The sequence below is a fragment of the Staurois parvus genome, unplaced genomic scaffold (genome assembly GCF_062004578.1).
Source record: "Staurois parvus isolate SC_StPar_1 unplaced genomic scaffold, SC_StPar_1.0 ptg000005l, whole genome shotgun sequence".
NCBI classification, from domain to species: Eukaryota; Metazoa; Chordata; class Amphibia; order Anura; family Ranidae; genus Staurois; species Staurois parvus.
In genome coordinates this window covers 5,457,338-5,474,982 of record NW_028317801.1, presented here as the reverse complement: position 1 = coordinate 5,474,982, position 17,645 = coordinate 5,457,338, and the positions used below count along the sequence as shown (strand labels likewise).

Sequence of the window (17,645 nt, the reverse complement as noted above, 5' to 3'; positions counted from 1 at the left end):
TGTATTCTTTGTGATTGTGCAGTTAAAGTTGTACTTTCTTTTCATTTGTTCAATAGGGAATTAAAGCTCGGATTCTGGAGACTGTTGTCATGCTCATTCTCCTGGCACTCCTTATCTTTGGAATCGTGTGGGTAGCATCTGCCTTGATTGACAACAGTTCTGCAAGCATGGAGTCTTTGTATGGTAAGGATCTGAGCTCTACTTGTCCCTTTTAGATGCTTTTGCTGGGTAGTTCACACACACCAAGTGGGTTTTTAATTTACTGTTTACTCTTTGTTTTAGGCTCCATTCACACTAGGGCGTTTCAAATTGCAGGTGGAACTACCAAAGTTCTCCATGCAATTTGAAAAAGCGCTGCGAAAATATGCATTCAGGTGCCATTCATTTCAATGGCACCTGAAAACATGGGGTATTTTGCCGCGATCACAGGGTGGTTTTCTGCTCACCAAATGCTCCACAATTGCACAAAAAAAATCACGAAACGCGCGATTCAACTTGTTTTGGGTGTCACACATCCCATGATTTTGTTTGTGCGATCTCAATGCGTTTGTCGCGCGTCCCATGATCGTGGCAAAAATGCCCTGCATTTTCATGTGTCATTGAAATATATGGCAAACACATGATCTCGCGTTTTCAAATTGCGGACAGAATTGCAGCGATTCCGCCCGTGATTTGAAACACCCTAGTGTGAATGAAGCCTTAGAATTTGAATTAATTGATGGAAACAAGTGAAACAGTAGCTACTGAATGGTAGCTTGACTAGGTTTCACAAAACTATTATAATTGGTTAGGTTATAAGATTTGCTGTTAAAATTTTAATCTGCTGGATTTATAAAACCGTGTAAAATTTAATTTCTATATACGTAACCAATGTGAACCTGTCATTTAGTAGTAAACATTCCTCTTGTATTGAATTGTATTGTAACTGTACTGTCTGCTCTCATTTTGTAAAGCGCTGCCAAACTGTTGGCGCTATATAAATCCTGTAGTATTATTCTAATAATAATAATATTAATGCTGCAATAAAGCATCGTACCAGAGGAGATGCTATTGACAATGGTATAAAAGGAATTTTTTTAAAATCTCAACTTCAGCATATTAGCAATTCCCAACCCCCCTTAACAACCGCTTGTATTAAAAATAAAAATTGTCCATTTTACTTGCATGAAGCCATGTTCACCTGTGGGTATGATTAGTATTATCATACGATGAAGAGAAATGATGCAGAGGAACGAATGCGAGGTTAGCTTTATACTGTACCTAATTTTTTTATATTTTATGAACAGAATTTGGCTTATCTTTCTTTGACACACCCTACCCCTTGAAGTTGTCATTGGTAACAGCCAATGTAAAATGAGTCTTAATGAGAAAGGAGTTTGAGCTAAATATTACTTTTCTGAAATGCCCCAATAGCTTCTTTGGGTTGGGGGTGACAAAGTTGACTGCAATGCTTTGATGGTCAGAACTGAAAACAGACCTAATATAAAACCCTGCCAGAGGCTCCAACCCCACTATTCAATGCTAAGGTCACGTTCACTCCTTCATGTTTCCTTGTAACGCAAAGCCCCGTATGTGCCATAGGAAGCAGTGTTATTCAAGGAGTTTGTTTAGATCTCCATGGCGCATTGTGATGCGATTCGAAAAACTAGGCATGCCTGTTTTTTTGGTGCGGTTTCATGCACCATGATGACCAATAGAATAATGAAACTGCATGTAAACCTGCTATAACACGTTTTAAAAAAACAAAAATAAAAGCAGGCTTGGATAGCTATGAACCTGGCCTAGAAGAAAGGTTTTCTGGTATTTCATATAAATCGATTATGTGCAAAGAGCCATGATGCGCTGTGTCTTAAGTAATAATGGCCTGCGACTGTCCACATTATTCACATCCACATTATATTTTCATAAGATGTAGATCATGTCCGTCTCTGAAAAACATATATGAAACCTAATTTATTTTCCAACCTTTCAGATCTCTGGGAGTATTACCTACCCTATTTATATTCCTGTATTTCATTGATGGGATGTCTTTTATTACTCCGTAAGTAATGTCAGCCTTATCTAACCTTTATGTCCTCATACATGTTAAAGTGATATGAACCCAATCAATGTTGTTTTCACCTTTTTTAAGTCTTCATTTTAAAATTTGAGAATACCCAGTACCCCTGCAAGGCCCATGTTAGGTACTTCTGTAATGGGGAGACAACTGTTTCCCACCTATGCTCCTGTGTTGTTAATCTGTCAAATAAACCACTGAAGAAAGGACTAATGGCCATACCAACAGACATTGCACAGGTGTGGTCTGCTGCTGTTACCGTCAAGAAGCTGGACTTGAGAAATGATCTGGAGAGATGTGCATATAAACAGGAAGTTGATATAAGAGTCTTGAAAAAAAACGTTAAAACAGGATATTATAAGAGAGGCAATTCCTGATGCACAGTGTTATGGCAGAACTGAATGTTATCCAGGTATGATTTAGGTCTACTGTAACTCTGTGACATGAAGATGTCAGAATAGAAATTTGGGAGCTGACTTCCCTGCCCTGACTTGGAATGTACATTGTTACGAGGCTGTCATCTGAATCCTCCTACTCTGGTGGGTTACTAGCATGGAACAAGCGTGTGCATGTCCGGTATCCTGTCCATTTACTGGCTGCATGCTTTTTGCGAATCTGTGACCTGCTAAGTACTGGAACAAGGATGTGGATGAAGGATATGCCTAAAAAAATAGGTCGGTTATGGAGGTTTCCTAATTTCTACTCTGGATTTTTTTGAAGCTTTGATCAAAAGGGCATCCATCAAAATTAGAATAGATATTGTAAAGTTATGTAGTTGTAACTTGTAAATGAAAGCTTGTTCTTGGCAGAGGAAACCTTTCTGCAATAAATGTACAGGAGGAAAACCTATACTACCTGCCTTTTTATTTGGATGTGCTGTTTCCCTGTAGAAGCAGGGACCCACATTAGTTTTATCCAGTAATAACAGTGCACTGTTTCACTGGGTACTGCACAAGTGCATACAGCAGCTGTTGCATTTAATAAATATTTTATACAAATACCAGTGCCAATTATTCATTATCTAAAATGTTCTTATAGTTTGGCCATCATATGAATGCAGTACGGTGCATATCAGAATTACCAAGCCAATTAATTAATTGTACAGTACAGGACACAGGCAAAGTATTCATAGACCCTGAGTTATACGCTCTTACTTTTAGATGACTGGACAGTGGCAAAACTTTTGAGAGCGCATCCCCTATAACCCTACCTCACTTTGTGAGTCCTCATTTTTATGCTTCTGTCCTGTGGTGATGGACCTTTTCTCACTTGAGAAATCACTTACAGCTTAACTAGTTTAATATTTTATTTTTCGATTAATCAATCAACTCTTTAACCATCTCCTTCACTGTCTTATACTACAATGGAAGCAGTACATCTGGGTAGATGCAACCTTGGTAACACCTTCAGAGCTGTACCCAGACCCCATGCTGTGCAGATGGTTTGTAATATTGCTTTGGGCACTGGATTCTACATAAAGGCTCACCTTGGAACCTAGACACAGGATGCTTATACAGTTTCAGGGTCTTGGTCCATATCTTTTGGACCCAGACCCTGAAGACTCCTTCAGGGCTATGCCCACCCTAAAGGGCAAAGCATGGACTCTATATACAGTCAATCGTTTTTGACAGATAAGACAGGGTCAACCTGTACTTCTGACAGTGTAAAAACCCATGGCTATGTTTGGAAGGTAATCACTTTACAGTGTAAACGTTTTTAAAATTTCAACCACAGAATTTAGTTTAAGGTGGATGAACAGGTGTGTTGTAACACCACAGATTGCACACTTTACTGCCACTTCCGCCTGTGGTGCTTCCTCCTGCCCTTTTTGCCGCAAGACTTTTGCTACAGAACGGTCTACAACTGGGTTGCTGCACACCCTTTTTGGACACACGTTCCACCCCTTCTATGTGAGTATCCCACAGGGGTATAACCTTAACTGTAGCTATGATTGAAATCAGGTGAAAGGGATCCACGGTTAAATCTCAGATGCACTTTTACTCTGCCGAAGGTCAGCACAACACTCAACCTCAAAGTGATGATACTACCCTTGTATTGGAGCAGGAACCAATATTAACACTGGTCTCTGCATATGATTCTAGTTCTATTTCAAGCATGCAACAAGTGGCCTACCTGATGAAAGCATCATATTCTACATCCATGTCAAAAGTCCTAGGACAACTAACAGCTTTTAATGTTTAATGCAGCCATCTTGGTCCAGGGATACAAAACACCCAGGGGCGGACTGACCATTTGGAAACTCGGGCACTGCCCGGGGGCCCCATGAGATGCCCCTGGCACCTTTTTCATAGGCTTTTTTGAGTTTGGGCAAGGACACAGGGGCCCCATGATCCCCTATTGCCCGGGGGCCCCATGAGTTGTCAGTCCGCCCCTGAAAACACCTCCCCCCGCCTCCAGCTCCTCCATCTCTACTTGAGTCAGATCCCGATACACCTGCCCTAGACTAGGCTGACACAAAAGGGAATGATAAGGATATAAAGGCAGTATTAGAGGAGGCTTCAGAAGATTTTTCTCCCCCACTCGATTTCACACCTGATCAGGGAGATTCATGCAACATGCTTGCTAATGTGGATAAGCTCACTGTTGCTGTGTGCAAAAGCCTTGGCATTGCAGAATTTTAGTCTTCCTCATCCTACCAATATGTATAAAAATATTTCCCTTTTGTTAACAAATAAAATGGGCAGTCTGTGACCGATCACTCCAGAAAAGAGTTTCGGGTCTTATTTATACTTGCTTTGCTTTTTGAAGCAGCATCAACATTTGGATCACTCTTCAAACTGTAATAAATGGGTGGTGAGGAGGTATATCGCCTCCTCTCTGCCTGTTTTAGTCTCCTAAATACTGGATAACCAAGCCATAACTGCGCGTCACGGACAGGAAGTGAGGGGGAAGTCTCCCTTTGGTGGGGTCACAGGGACAACAAGGTGAGGGGGAAGTCTCCCTCTGGTGGTTTTACAGGGACAGGAAGTGAGGAAAGGTCTTCCTCCAGTGGGATCGTAGAAACGGGAAGTGAGGGGATATCTGTCTCCGGTGGGGGTCACAGGGACAGGCACTATTATGGATAAAGGCAGATCAGCATGTGGTTGCCACGAAAACACCTGGGACATCAGACCAGCATAGCCAGATGAAATAGTTCCACATGCAGCAGATGGTGAGGCTTGCAAGAGCAATTCAGTGTGTAAAACTGGCGGGTAGCATAACTGCTTGCAGGAAGAAAGGCAGCAACATGGTCTTGAATGAATTTGTTAGGAAAATACTTTTTTGTGTGTGCAAATTAACATATCTTGTTTGCCATCAATAGCCCACATTTGTGGGAGTATTTTGTAGTATAGTGTCCTATAGAAAATGTTGATTCTGAAAGGAAAGGTTTTCTAGCAAATTGTGTGTGTGTGTGTGTGTGTGTGTGTGTGTGTGTGTGTGTGTGTGTGTGTGTGTGTGTGTGTGTGTGTGTGTGTGTGTGTGTGTGTGTGTGTGTGTGTGTGTGTGTGTGTGTGTGTGTGTGTGTGTGTGTGTGTGTGCGCGCGTGCGCGTGTCAAGACCTCCAAAGAAGAACGCCAGGGAAGTTCATCCCTGGGAACTAGAGCCACGGAAAAAAAAAAGGAAGAGGTAGACCAGGTAATATACAATTTCAACTGTGGTCCTATGGGTAAAAGCGAAGCGTTTTACCCAAAACTTTGCTTGTTTCCTTGTCTATCACCAAGGATCCTCTAGCACCAGCATCGGAACCCTTGATAAATCCTTGGTTTCAGTTTAGGTTAATCTGTGTCTCCCCCCACAGTTCGAGTTCTGCCTCATCAGCTCAACAAGATAGAGCAAGAAAAGAAGATGGTCATTCTCATTGCACCAAACTGGCCTAGAGGAAGTCATACACAGACATGCTGTGATGTATGTCAGACCACTAACCTCTTCCCAAAAGGCCAGACTTGCTGTCTCAGGGCCCTCTGTTTCATCCTTCTTCCCAGTCTCTGTCTTTAATGGCACGGTTGTTGCAGCCTAGGTCTTGTGAGACACAGAGATCTCTGAATCTGTTATTTATACTTTGCTAGAAGCAAGAAAAGCCACTTTCATGAAGATCCAAATATCGTACCTGTAAATTCTTCTTTGCCTGTAGTGAGCAGAGGTACTTCCCCATTACTTTCTGTATCACATTCTGTCCTTCCTACAATCAGCTGACCCACAAACAAGCTTTGGCCATACTTCTCTTGTATCAGCATGGTAGATGGTCACAATGTTATGGTTAATCGGTATGTGTATAATATGTGTGTGTTTTTTTTTTTTTGTTTTTTTTTTCCCCTTTGGTAATGTAAATGGTTGCTTGTAGTAATCATTTAGATTGTGATAATTTTATACGTATACTCAAAAGCCATGCTAACTAATATACCATGCTACATACCACTACAGTAAACTGTTCTGATCCTGATTGTGTTCTCTCTCTTTTTAGTGAGTACGCCTGTTGGACTTTCCAGAATGTTTACAGTAATGGGTCAACTTTTGGTCAAACCAACGGTAAGTGTTTATTTTTTGCGGTTAACCACTTGAGCCCCAGAGGATTTACCCCCCTTAATGACCAGGCCTTTTTTTGCTGTTTGGCGCTGCACTAATTCAAATGATAATTGCGTGGTCATGCAATGCTGTACCCAAACAAAATTTACGTCCTTTTCTTCACACAAATGGAGCTTTCTTTTGGTGGTATTTGATCACCTGTGCGCTTTTTATTTTCTGCGCTATAAACAAAAAAAACACGAAAATTTTGAAAAAAAACAATTTTTTCTACTTTCAGCTATAAAAAATATATCGTAAACTCAAAGTTAGTCATAAATTTAAGCCAAAATGTATTCTGCTACATGTTTTTGGTAAAAAAAAATCCCAATAAGTGTATATTGATTGCTTTGTGTGAACGTTATAGCGTCTACAAACTATGGTATAGATACTGTAATTTATGCCTTTTTTTGCTATACAGCGCTGCACTAATTCAAATGATAATTGCGCGGTCATGCAATGCTGTACCCAAACAAAATGTACGTCCTTTTTTTCACACAAATAGAGCTTTCTTTTGGTGGTATTTGATCACCTGTGCGCTTTTTATTTTCGGCGCTATAAACAAAAAAACACGAAAATCTTGAAAAAAAAACAATTTTTTCTACTTTCAGCTATAAAAAATATATCGTAAACTCAAAGTTAGTCATAAATTTCAGCCAAAATGTATTCTGCTACATGTTTTTGGTAAAAAAAATCCCAATAAGTGTATATTGATTGCTTTGTGTGAACGTTATAGCGTCTACAAACTATGGTATAGATAATTTGAAATTTACACAGCTTTTACTTTCTGACCGCCCATCACATCTCTTGAGGTGCTAAAATACCAGGATAGAACAAACACCCCCAAATGACCCCTTTTTGGAAAGCAGACACCCTAAGCTATCTGCTGAGAGACATATTGTGTCCATGGAAGATTTATTTTTTTTCCACAAGTTTCTGGAAAATGACAAAAACTTTTTTTTTGTTTTTTTTTTTACACAAAATTGTAATTTAAATGATTTATTTCTTGCACAAGCCATGGGTATATGTGGAATTATACCCCAAAATACATTCTGCTACTTCTACCGAGTATGAGGATACCACACATGTGACACTTTTTGGGAGCCTAGCCACATACAGGAGCCTGAAATCCAATGAGCACTTTGAAAGCCTGAAAGTGCGTAACTTCTTCATTTCACTTCCCCACTACCTATCACAGTTTTGGAGGCCCTGACATGCCAGGATAGCACCAAACCCCCCCAAATGACCCCTTTTTGGAAAGTAGACACTCCAAGGAATTTAAAGAGAGGCATGGTAAGTATTTTGCAGATCTAATTTTTTCTCACAAGGTTTTGAAATATAAAAAAGAAAAGAAAAAATATATTTTTATTTTCTTTCTTCATTTTCCAAAAACTTGTGGTAAAAAAATAAATTCTTCTATTGATTCAACATGCCTCTCAGCAAATAGTTTGGGGTGTCTACTTTCCAAAAAGGGGTCATTTTGAGGGGTGGGGGCATTTTATGCCCAGCATTAGAGGTTTATGCCACACATCACTCACTCTTCTAACCACCTGAAGACCAAGCCTTTTCTGACACTTTTTGTTCACATTAAAAAAATCTGTATTTTTGCTAGGAAATTAAAGTGAACCCCCAAACATTATATATTTTCTTAGAGCAGACACCCTAGTAAATAAAATGGTGGGTGGTGCAATTTTTTATCTCACATATTACTTACACAGCGATTTTTCAAACGCAATTTTTTTGAAAAATATACACTTTTTTAATTTTAATGCACAAAATTACAATATATTGGCCAATTATTTGGTATGATATAAAAGATGATGCTATGCTGAGTAAATAGATACCAAACATGACATGCTTTAAAATTACGCATGCCCTGTGCAATGGCGACAAACTGCATACATTTTTAATATCTATAGGCAACACTTTAAAAGCCTTTACAAGCTACCATTTTAGATTTACAGAGGAGGTCTAGAGCTATAATTACTGCCCTTGTTCTGACGTTCGTGGCGATACCTCACATGCATGGTGCAATCGCTGTTTCCATACTGGGAAAGGGTCAACGCTCACGGACGCAGGTGTGCGCGTGCGCGGATGGGCGAGGGTCCTTTTTTTTTTTTTTCTTTTTTTTTCTTTTTCTTTTTTTCTGATTTATTTAATTATTTTTACACTGTCCCTTTAATTTATTTATTTTTTAATCACTTTTAATGCTATCTCAGGGAGGGGGAGGGGGGGCCATTTTCTCCCGCTGCTTGTAAAGGCAATTCTGCAGCTAATTAACCACTAGGAATGCTTTTAAATGAAAGCCCATTGCCGGCTGAAAAAAATAAAACCAGGATGATGCCTGCAGCTGCAGGCATCACCCTGGTATAACCATTCAAAGTCCAGTGATGTACCAATACGTCACTGGTCCTTGTTGGGTGTATATGCTATGTTCTTTTTTTCTTTATGCAGCCTGTGGGCTGAATGAAAAAAAAGAGAAGAAATCTCTGCCAGAAAAAGTGTGTGGTATGCCCACCATTAGAAACCTCCCTCAATCCACCCGCTTCTAATGGTGGGCACATATGAAATGTGCCAACAAATATAAAATATATATGCCGAAGCATGGGGGCCATCCACCCACTGGCCACCCCAGGCCCCCATGCTTTGGCATACATTCTCTTTTTTTTAACTGCGGATGAAAAATCTCATCCAACAGCACTGCACACACCTACTTATGTCTATTCTGAAAGCAAGACCCTGTTGCTGTCAGAATAAACAGGTCAGTGCTGCAGTTTGACGTTCCTGCAAAGAAATCAACAATGGTTAACAATAAAACATAAACTCAATAAAACAACTTTATAAGGAAAAGTGTGTGGTGGTATGCCCACCATTAGAAACCTCCCTCAATCCACCCACTTCTAATGGTGGGCACATATGAAATGTGCCAACAAATATAAAATATATATGCCGAAGCATAGGGGCCATCCACCCACTGGCCACCCCAGGCCCCCATGCTTTGGCATATATTCTGTTTTTTATAACTGCGGATGAAAAATCTCATCCAACAGCGCTGCCCACGCTGACTTATGTCTATTCTGAGAGCAAGTTCCTGTTGCTGTCAGAATAAACAGGTCAACGCTGCAGCTGAAAGCATTCCTGCAAACAGAAATGGTTAACAATAAAACAACAATAAACCAGTGAAAGTCGAACAATCACAAAAATGACAACAACAAAAAAAACTATAACTATTTTTGGTTTTTATATTTTTTTATTTTTTTGGGAGGTATTTGTACTTTTATTTATTTTTTTTATTTTTTTAACTTTTTTTTTCCAAACTTCAAACATTTAAACAGCTGGTAGGGTCTCTCCAAATGCGATAGCCAGTTTCCTGACTACCTAACATCTTTTGAGACCCTGTGTAAATGTGCCCTGATCTGTGCCGTGCTGTACCCTATACTAATAGTTCACTAGTGTATGGTAGAGGCGGAAGCAGGGCTTGATGCAGAGGCCAGGTTGGCCAGGACAGGAGGGACAACAATAGCGGCTGTCACGCCTAATTCCACGTTTGCTGCAGACACGACATCTTTTTTGGGGTCTTCTTTGGGTTGGGGTACCAGGAATGGTATCGAGAAAATGTCTCTCATGCAGACGGCTAACTGCATCTGGGAGAGGGATTTGGGGCGCAGCACCTTCTGGATACAAAAGGGCCCTGATGTTCTCTAACTGGAAATTTAGGTATGATCCACTATGTCCAGTTGCTTTATAGAGAACAAAAGCATTATATAGAGCCAATTGAAATAAATAAACTGACACTTTTATGTACCAGCGTTTGGATTTTCGGGAAACTAAATACGGCTGCATCATCTGGTCATTGAAGTCCACCCCTCCCATGTTAAGGTTATAATCGTGGACACAGAGGGGCTTCTCAACAACACCAGCTGCCGTGGTAATTTGGACGGTCGTATCTGCGTGAATGGAAGACAGGAGGTAAACATCCCGTTTGTCCTTCCACTTCACTGCGAGCAATTCTTCATTTCTCAAGCAGGCTTTTTCCCCCTTTTTAAGACGGGTATTTACAAGCCGTTGGGGGAAGCCTCGGCGATTAGATCGCACAGTGCCACATGTGCAAATTCCCAAATTGAACAAATGTCTAAATAGTGGCACGCTTGAATAAAAATTGTCCACGTATAAGTGGTACCCCATATGGAAATAGGATGACGCCAAGTCCCAAACTATCTTGCCACTGCTCCCCATGTAGTCTGGGCATCCGGGGGGCTCCAAGTAACTATCTTTTCCCTCGTAAATCCGAAACTTACATGTATAGCCTGTTGCCCTCTCACAGGTCTTATACATCTTGATCCCATATCTGGCACGCTTGCTGGGGAGATATTGTTTGATTACAAGGCGGCCAGAATATTGAATGAGGGACTCATCGATGCAGATGTTTTTCTGGGGAGTATACACATCTGCAAATTTTTGGTTAAAGTGATTTACGAGGGGCCGAATTTTGTGGAGCCGGTCAAATTCAGGGTCACCCTGAGGACGACTGAGTGAGTTGTCGTAGAAGTGCATAAAACGCCTTATCGTCTCATATCTATGCCTGGCCATGGCAGCAGAGAACACGGACATGTGAACAAGAGGGTCGGTGGACCAATACAACCGCAATTGATTTTTATCATTAATGCCCATGTTGAGGGTTAGGCCCAAAAAAACTTTAAATTCGGAAACCGTAATGGGTTTCCATGCGAATGGTCTGGCAAGGTTTGAATTTGGGTTGGCGGCGATAAATTGGCGTGCATATAAATTGCTTTGATCCACAATCAATGCATAAAGATCTTCTGTGAAAAACAGCTCAAAAAAATTAAGGGGAGTATTTAAATTTGCTGTTTCCACCTGAATTCCGGGTTGGGCAGTGAATGGGGGAAGTACGGGTGCTGCAGAATTTGTGGGCTGCCAATCGGGATTTGCAAGCACATCCGGAAGGACACTAGGGGCTCTACGGGCCTGTCTGCGAATTCTTGGTGGCCGCGGGACACTACTTGTGCTCGCCACCGCACCAGCTTGTACTGCACTTATGGGACTCGCCACGTCACCAAGTGATACTGCAGTGCTGGTATGCCTACGACCAGGACGTACTAGGCCGCTGGTGCTCGCCAGTTCACCAAAAGATACTGCGGCACTAGTACTGGCACTCTGCTGCATATGAGAGTCATCATGCATTTGTACCACCTCAGCAACCTGTGAATGGGATCGGGTACGCCTGACCTTAGCAGGGACCACTTCCTCGTCGTCTGAGCTAGCTGTCAGGGTGCCGCTGCTGTCTATAGGTTCGTATTCTGAGCCTGGTTCTGCCAGTGAGTTTTCCCCTTCGCTCTCACTTGACATGCTCAGAATCCTATAGGCCTCTTCACTAGTGTACCTTTGCTTAGACATTTTGGCCACTAAATTTACAGGTACCTAGTGCGACTCACGGGAAAAAGAGCACCTGGCTGTCAGGGACTGCTTGAACCGCTACAAAAAATTTACCGACAAGTGCTAACAGATATCAGGCCTGATTCTGTGAACACTGCGGTTTTGTGTGTAATATGTATCAAGTGACAGTTATCTACTGACACTGCACTTGCCGGGGGAGAAGGGGGGGCGTAGGGGCTAAACGCAGGTGCTGGCAGGTGTTGGGGCTGATCCCGCTAACACTGCGTTTTTGGGGATACTAAAGTAATGTGAATGCTGGTATAGCGCTGATCTGATCAAAGATATTGATCCAATCAGACACTATACTAGCAATGAAGGTTTAGCGTGCAAGTAAGCGTGTTCCTGGCAATCAAGGGGTCAAATGTGATTATTTGTGTACTAGCGGGCAAACTGGTGCTATCTGGGAGGGGCGCTAAAACTATCGGAAGTCACCAGTACCAAGTCACCAGTACCAATACAGTGATCAGTAAAAATCTGTTCACTGTAATCAATGACACTGGTGACAGGGCAGTGAAGGGGTTAACTGGGGGGGGGGGGGGGGGGCGATCAAGGGGTTAAATGGGATTACTGATGTACTGGCGGGTAAACTGGCGCTATCTGGGAGGGGCGCTAACACTATTGGAAGTCGCCAGCGACACTGATACAGTGATCAGTAAAAATTGGTTCACTGATCAGTGACACTGGTGACAGGGCAGTGAAGGGGTCAACTCAGGGGGGGGGGGGGGGGGGCGCGATCAAGGGGTTAGACGGGACTACTGGTGTATTAGCGGGCAATCTGGCGCTATCTGGGAGGGGCGCTAACACTAACGGAAGTCGCCTGCGACACTGATACAGTGATCAGTAAAAATTGGTTCACTGATCAGTGACACTGGTGACAGGGCAGTGAAGGGGTCAACTCAGGGAGGGGGGGGGGCGATCAAGGGGTTAGACGGGACTACTGGTGTATTAGCGGGCAATCTGGCGCTATCTGGGAGGGGCGCTAACACTAACGGAAGTCGCCAGCGACACTGATACAGTGATCAGTAAAAATTGGTTCACTGATCAGTGACACTGGTGAGAGGGCAGTGAAGGGGTCAACTCGGGGGGGGGGGGCGATCAAGGGGTTAGACGGGACTACTGGTGTATTAGTAGGCAATCTGGCGCTATATGGGAGGGGCGCTAACACTATCGGAAGTCGCCAGCGACACTGATACAGTGATCAGTAAAAATCGCTTCACTGATCAGTGACACTGGTGACAGGGCAGTTAAGGGGTTAACTGGGGGGGTGGGGGGGGAATTAAGGGGTTAAATGGCTTTATTGGTGTACTGGGGGGCAAACTGGCGCTATCTGGGAGGGGCGCTAGCACTATTGGAAGTCGCCAGCGACACTGATACAGTGATCAATAAAAATCGCTTCACTGATCAGTGACACTGGTGACAGGGCAGTGAAGGGTTAACTGGGGGGGGGCAATCAGGGGGTTAAATGTGTCCTAGACTGTGTTCTAACTGTCAGTGTGCTGTTTTACTCACGTTTAAATGTCTCTTCTTCTCTGTCTGGAACGGAATGTGTCCAGGCAGAGAAGAATGACATCATATCCTGCCCTGTGTAAATATCAACACAGGACAGGATAGGACAGGGACCGATCATCCGATTTCAGCCAGAAATCACTGGCTGAAATCTAATGATTGATCCCTCCTGGATCGAATCGGATCACCCGCGGGTCGGCGGGAGCGCGCGCGCGCGCCCCCTGCCGGCGAAAGTGTCGGGAGCGCGGAACCCGTTTTTAAACGTGGTTTTGCGCTCCACTGCCGCCCTGCACACGTATATACACAGTGGCAGGGCGGCAAGCGGTTAAAGTGAAACTAAACCCTCCTATCATTTTCAGCCAAGGAAGCTGCCATCCTAGCTTCTGTTTGATCTGCAACTGCCATAGTGCTACACATGTAATTATGACACCAGCCATTTGATGAATTGACAGTTTGGTGGCGAGCACAAGCAACTATGGAATTTAGAAATCCACGCATGTGCAGCACATTGTACAAATTCCACAATGTCGAATCTGACTGAATTCCCGCTCATGCATGGGAGTGATGTCATCCCTGCCTGGACAATGACAGCGGTCGGTAGTTGAGACCCAGAAGCTGGCTGCCCGAAGATGTCAGCAGCCAGGCAGGGAGCAGCAGGACGCTACATCACTGGAGCCGAGGTGAGTATAGTTCCACTTTAAATTTAACTGTTTCTTTTAAACCGTTAAATTGATGGGTTTAGTTCCACCTGCCTACTGTCATATGTTTTAAAATGGTAGTAAATTGAAAGTGGTGTTTCGCAGAGCTGTTTTAACCACTGTTTTGTGATACTGCACTGTGTTAATTAAACTGACAATTGTGCGGTCATGCAACGCTGTACCCAGATTAAATTTATGTACTGAACCCCCCCCACATGGGTATTTCCTGTTGCTATTTGGTCAATACTGCTTCTGCAGAACTGATTTACTGGATGTTTTTGGAAGTCTAGTGTTGTGTTTGTTAGTGTGTGTGTTTGTTTTTTTTCCTCCTTTTCTATTCTTTTTCTTTTCATTTGTTTGAATTATTGGAAATACTAAGTGTCATAGATATTCCGTTTATGCGCAATTATGGTGTAAACAAAGATGTTTGTTTACCTCTGTTGTTATATGGTTTTTTTTTTTTTATTTATTACTTCTTTGTCAGATTGACGTATATCTGCTGACTTATTGTTTATTCTATGTCATCAGAAAATGTTAATAAAGATTAATTAAAAAAAAAAAAAAAAAAAAAGAAACAAAGTACCGACAATTAAAAAAGCAAACAAAAAAACCCACAATATTTTATATTTTCCACTATAAAACCTATCCAATAAAAAAAATTGTAAAAAATCAAATTTCTTAATACATTTAGGCCAAAATGTATTCTGCTACATATTTTTGGTAAAAAGAAATCCCAATAAGTGTATATTGATTAGTTTACGCAACAGTTATGTCTACAAACTATGGCACATATACTGGAATTTTATTTGCTTATTAATTTTTTTTATACTAGTATTGGTGGCATTCAGCAACTTAAAGCGGGTTTACGATATTGCAGCTTACATTTTTATGCTATTTGACACTTTGTGGGAACTAGTGACACTAATAGTGATCAGTGCTAAAAATATATATAGGCTGGCAACAGTTTTATTTAACCATTAGCTGCCCGGCCAATGGCCGTTTGGCGGCTTCAAAAGTGTTCCTGCGTTCCGGGTGCACGCCATTTGGCGTGCTCCCGCACATGTGCAGTTTGCGCTAATGCAGAGCGGCGCAGCAGCACGATCTGTCACCGGCCGTGCACCTCGTACACGGCCGATAACAGATCCGAGTACCGGCTCCCGTTGCTGGTACCATGTGACCTGCTGTGACCAATCGCAGCAGGTCACATGACAGTTGTATACAATGGATGGCTTCATTTATGATGCCATCCATTGTATACTAGTGCCTAGCTGTGAATGGTCACAGATAATCACATGCACATGTCATGTGATTAGCTGTGACCAAATCACAGCTAAGCACAAAAAAAAAAAAAAAAAGCTGAATGAATCGATTTCATTCAGGTAAATGCTTGCTTATAGCAAAGTAATTCTTTGCTATAAGCAAATTGTGTAAAGAAAAAAAAAAAATACTGATCACTTCCCCAAAGTAGTACAATGTTACTATGGTAACATTGTACTACTTTGGTCATAGTAAAATATGAAAAAAAAAATCTTAAAAAAAATGTAATAAAAAATTAAATATAATAAAAAAAAAAAAAATATATATATATATTTTTCATACTGTCACCAGTCAGTGTCCCTGTTCACCGCCATGCCAGTTATATGATGACGCTGTACTGCACTGGTGACAGTATGTAAAAAAAAAAAAAAATTGTGAAAATAATTTTTTTAATGTTTTCATTTTCTGAAAAATTATGACAAAAAAAAACAACTTCAAAAAACTCGCCATGCCTCTTATGAAGTATGTCAGACTGTCTACTCTGCAAAAAGGGGTCATTTGGGGATATCTGTACTATTCTGACATTCTTGGACCTCAAGAAATTAGATTGGCTGTCAGTACTTCAGGATTGATCAATATTCAGATCTATACCATAGTTTGTGAACTCTATAACTTTCCTACAAACTAAAAAATACATCCTAATTTGGGTTATTTTCACCAAAGACATGTAGCAGAATACATCTCGGCCTAAATTTATGAAGAACAATTATTTATTTGTAAACTTTTATAACAGAAACAAAAATGTGTTTTTTTTTTTTTTTAATTTTTGGTCTTTTTTTGTTTAGCAAAAAATAAAAACCCCAGCGGTGATTAAATACCACCAAAAGAAAGCTCTAGTTGTGTGAAGAAAATGATAAAATTTTAGTTTGGGTACAGTGTTGTATGACCGCGCAATTGTCGTTCAAAGTGTGAGAGCGCTGAAACCTGAAAAATGGCCTGGGCAGGAAGGTGTAAAATTGCACGGTATTGAAACGGTTAAGCATCATCTAGAGTGGACATGAACTTCCTGCACTGACATGCTGGCTCCGAGATATCAGTCATATAAACCTTGGTGCTACTACTGTATTTGTGACAAGCTGGAATGTTGTTGTTATAGCTATTTTACATAGCGCTGACAATGTATGCAGCACTGTTTGCATCAGCCCCTGCCCTCAAAGAGCTTACAATCTAAGGTCCATATCCTACATTCATACACATACAATGGTACATTTTGACAGGAGGCAATTATTATTTCTTTGGTGTCTGGTTGGAAACTGGTGTACCAGCACAGAATTCTGTTTTTTTTTTTTTTTTCTAAACAGATCTAAACACACAATATGAATAATACTATTAAAAATCATTCCATCTATTTGTATGCCTTATGTCCTATAAATGCACGTATGTTATTGCCAGTGAGAGAGTCCTACAGTAGTTGTTTTGTTAGGTTCCAATTTTCATAAGCTACTGCGTTAATATATTTCTCGTTATTTCTCGTGCAACAGTTTAGGTGGAACGTGATTGTAGTGTTGTAGTTGTGATTGTAATTGGATGCTTTCTGTAATTCTTCTCCTGTTAATTACTGACACACAAGCTAAAACACCAAGAGTGACAGCCTCAATTAAATGACAAAAGGAAGATTTTTTTTTTTTCCTCTTAACTGCCCTAAAAATTCTTGCTTGTCCTATTTCAACACTCTAAGTCAAGTAGGAGCACACCGTTCTTAGCCATTCACTCCTCACTCTGAGGCTCTCCTTGTTCTATTGGATGGACTCAGAATTCCTCTGACATTCCTTGTGTGCCCTTCTTATTCCCCCTTCTGTTCTCTATGCCTCTGTCCCAAGTCCTCAGTCCCATGAACCAGTGACCTTTGTCTGCAACTTTCTTTTTATTATTCTTCACACCCATTTCTTACTTGACAGGGCAAAGAAATTGCCTCTAATTTTTTTTTCTCTAGTAATCTACAGGCAGAATTTTTTGACCTGCTGCTGTTTGTGACTGCGGAGAAAACCCTTTTTCCATGTTCACTATTAAATGAAGTTCAGTTTTTAAGGACTGTTTGCTAAACAAGCCTTTGT

General features: G+C 41.3%; 1 protein-coding gene across 1 annotated transcript in view; it reads left to right on the top strand.

Annotated features, from left to right (window-relative positions):
- LMBR1 (limb development membrane protein 1) overlaps window positions 1–17,645 on the top strand; it is a 184,573-nt gene that overhangs the window by 95,308 nt on the left and 71,620 nt on the right. The window contains exons 6-8 of the mRNA XM_089693439.1: window positions 57–183; window positions 1,973–2,041; window positions 6,519–6,583. Of these exons, the coding sequence (XP_089549565.1) occupies window positions 57–183; window positions 1,973–2,041; window positions 6,519–6,583 (261 nt within the window). The remainder of the gene's footprint in view (window positions 1–56; window positions 184–1,972; window positions 2,042–6,518; window positions 6,584–17,645) is intronic.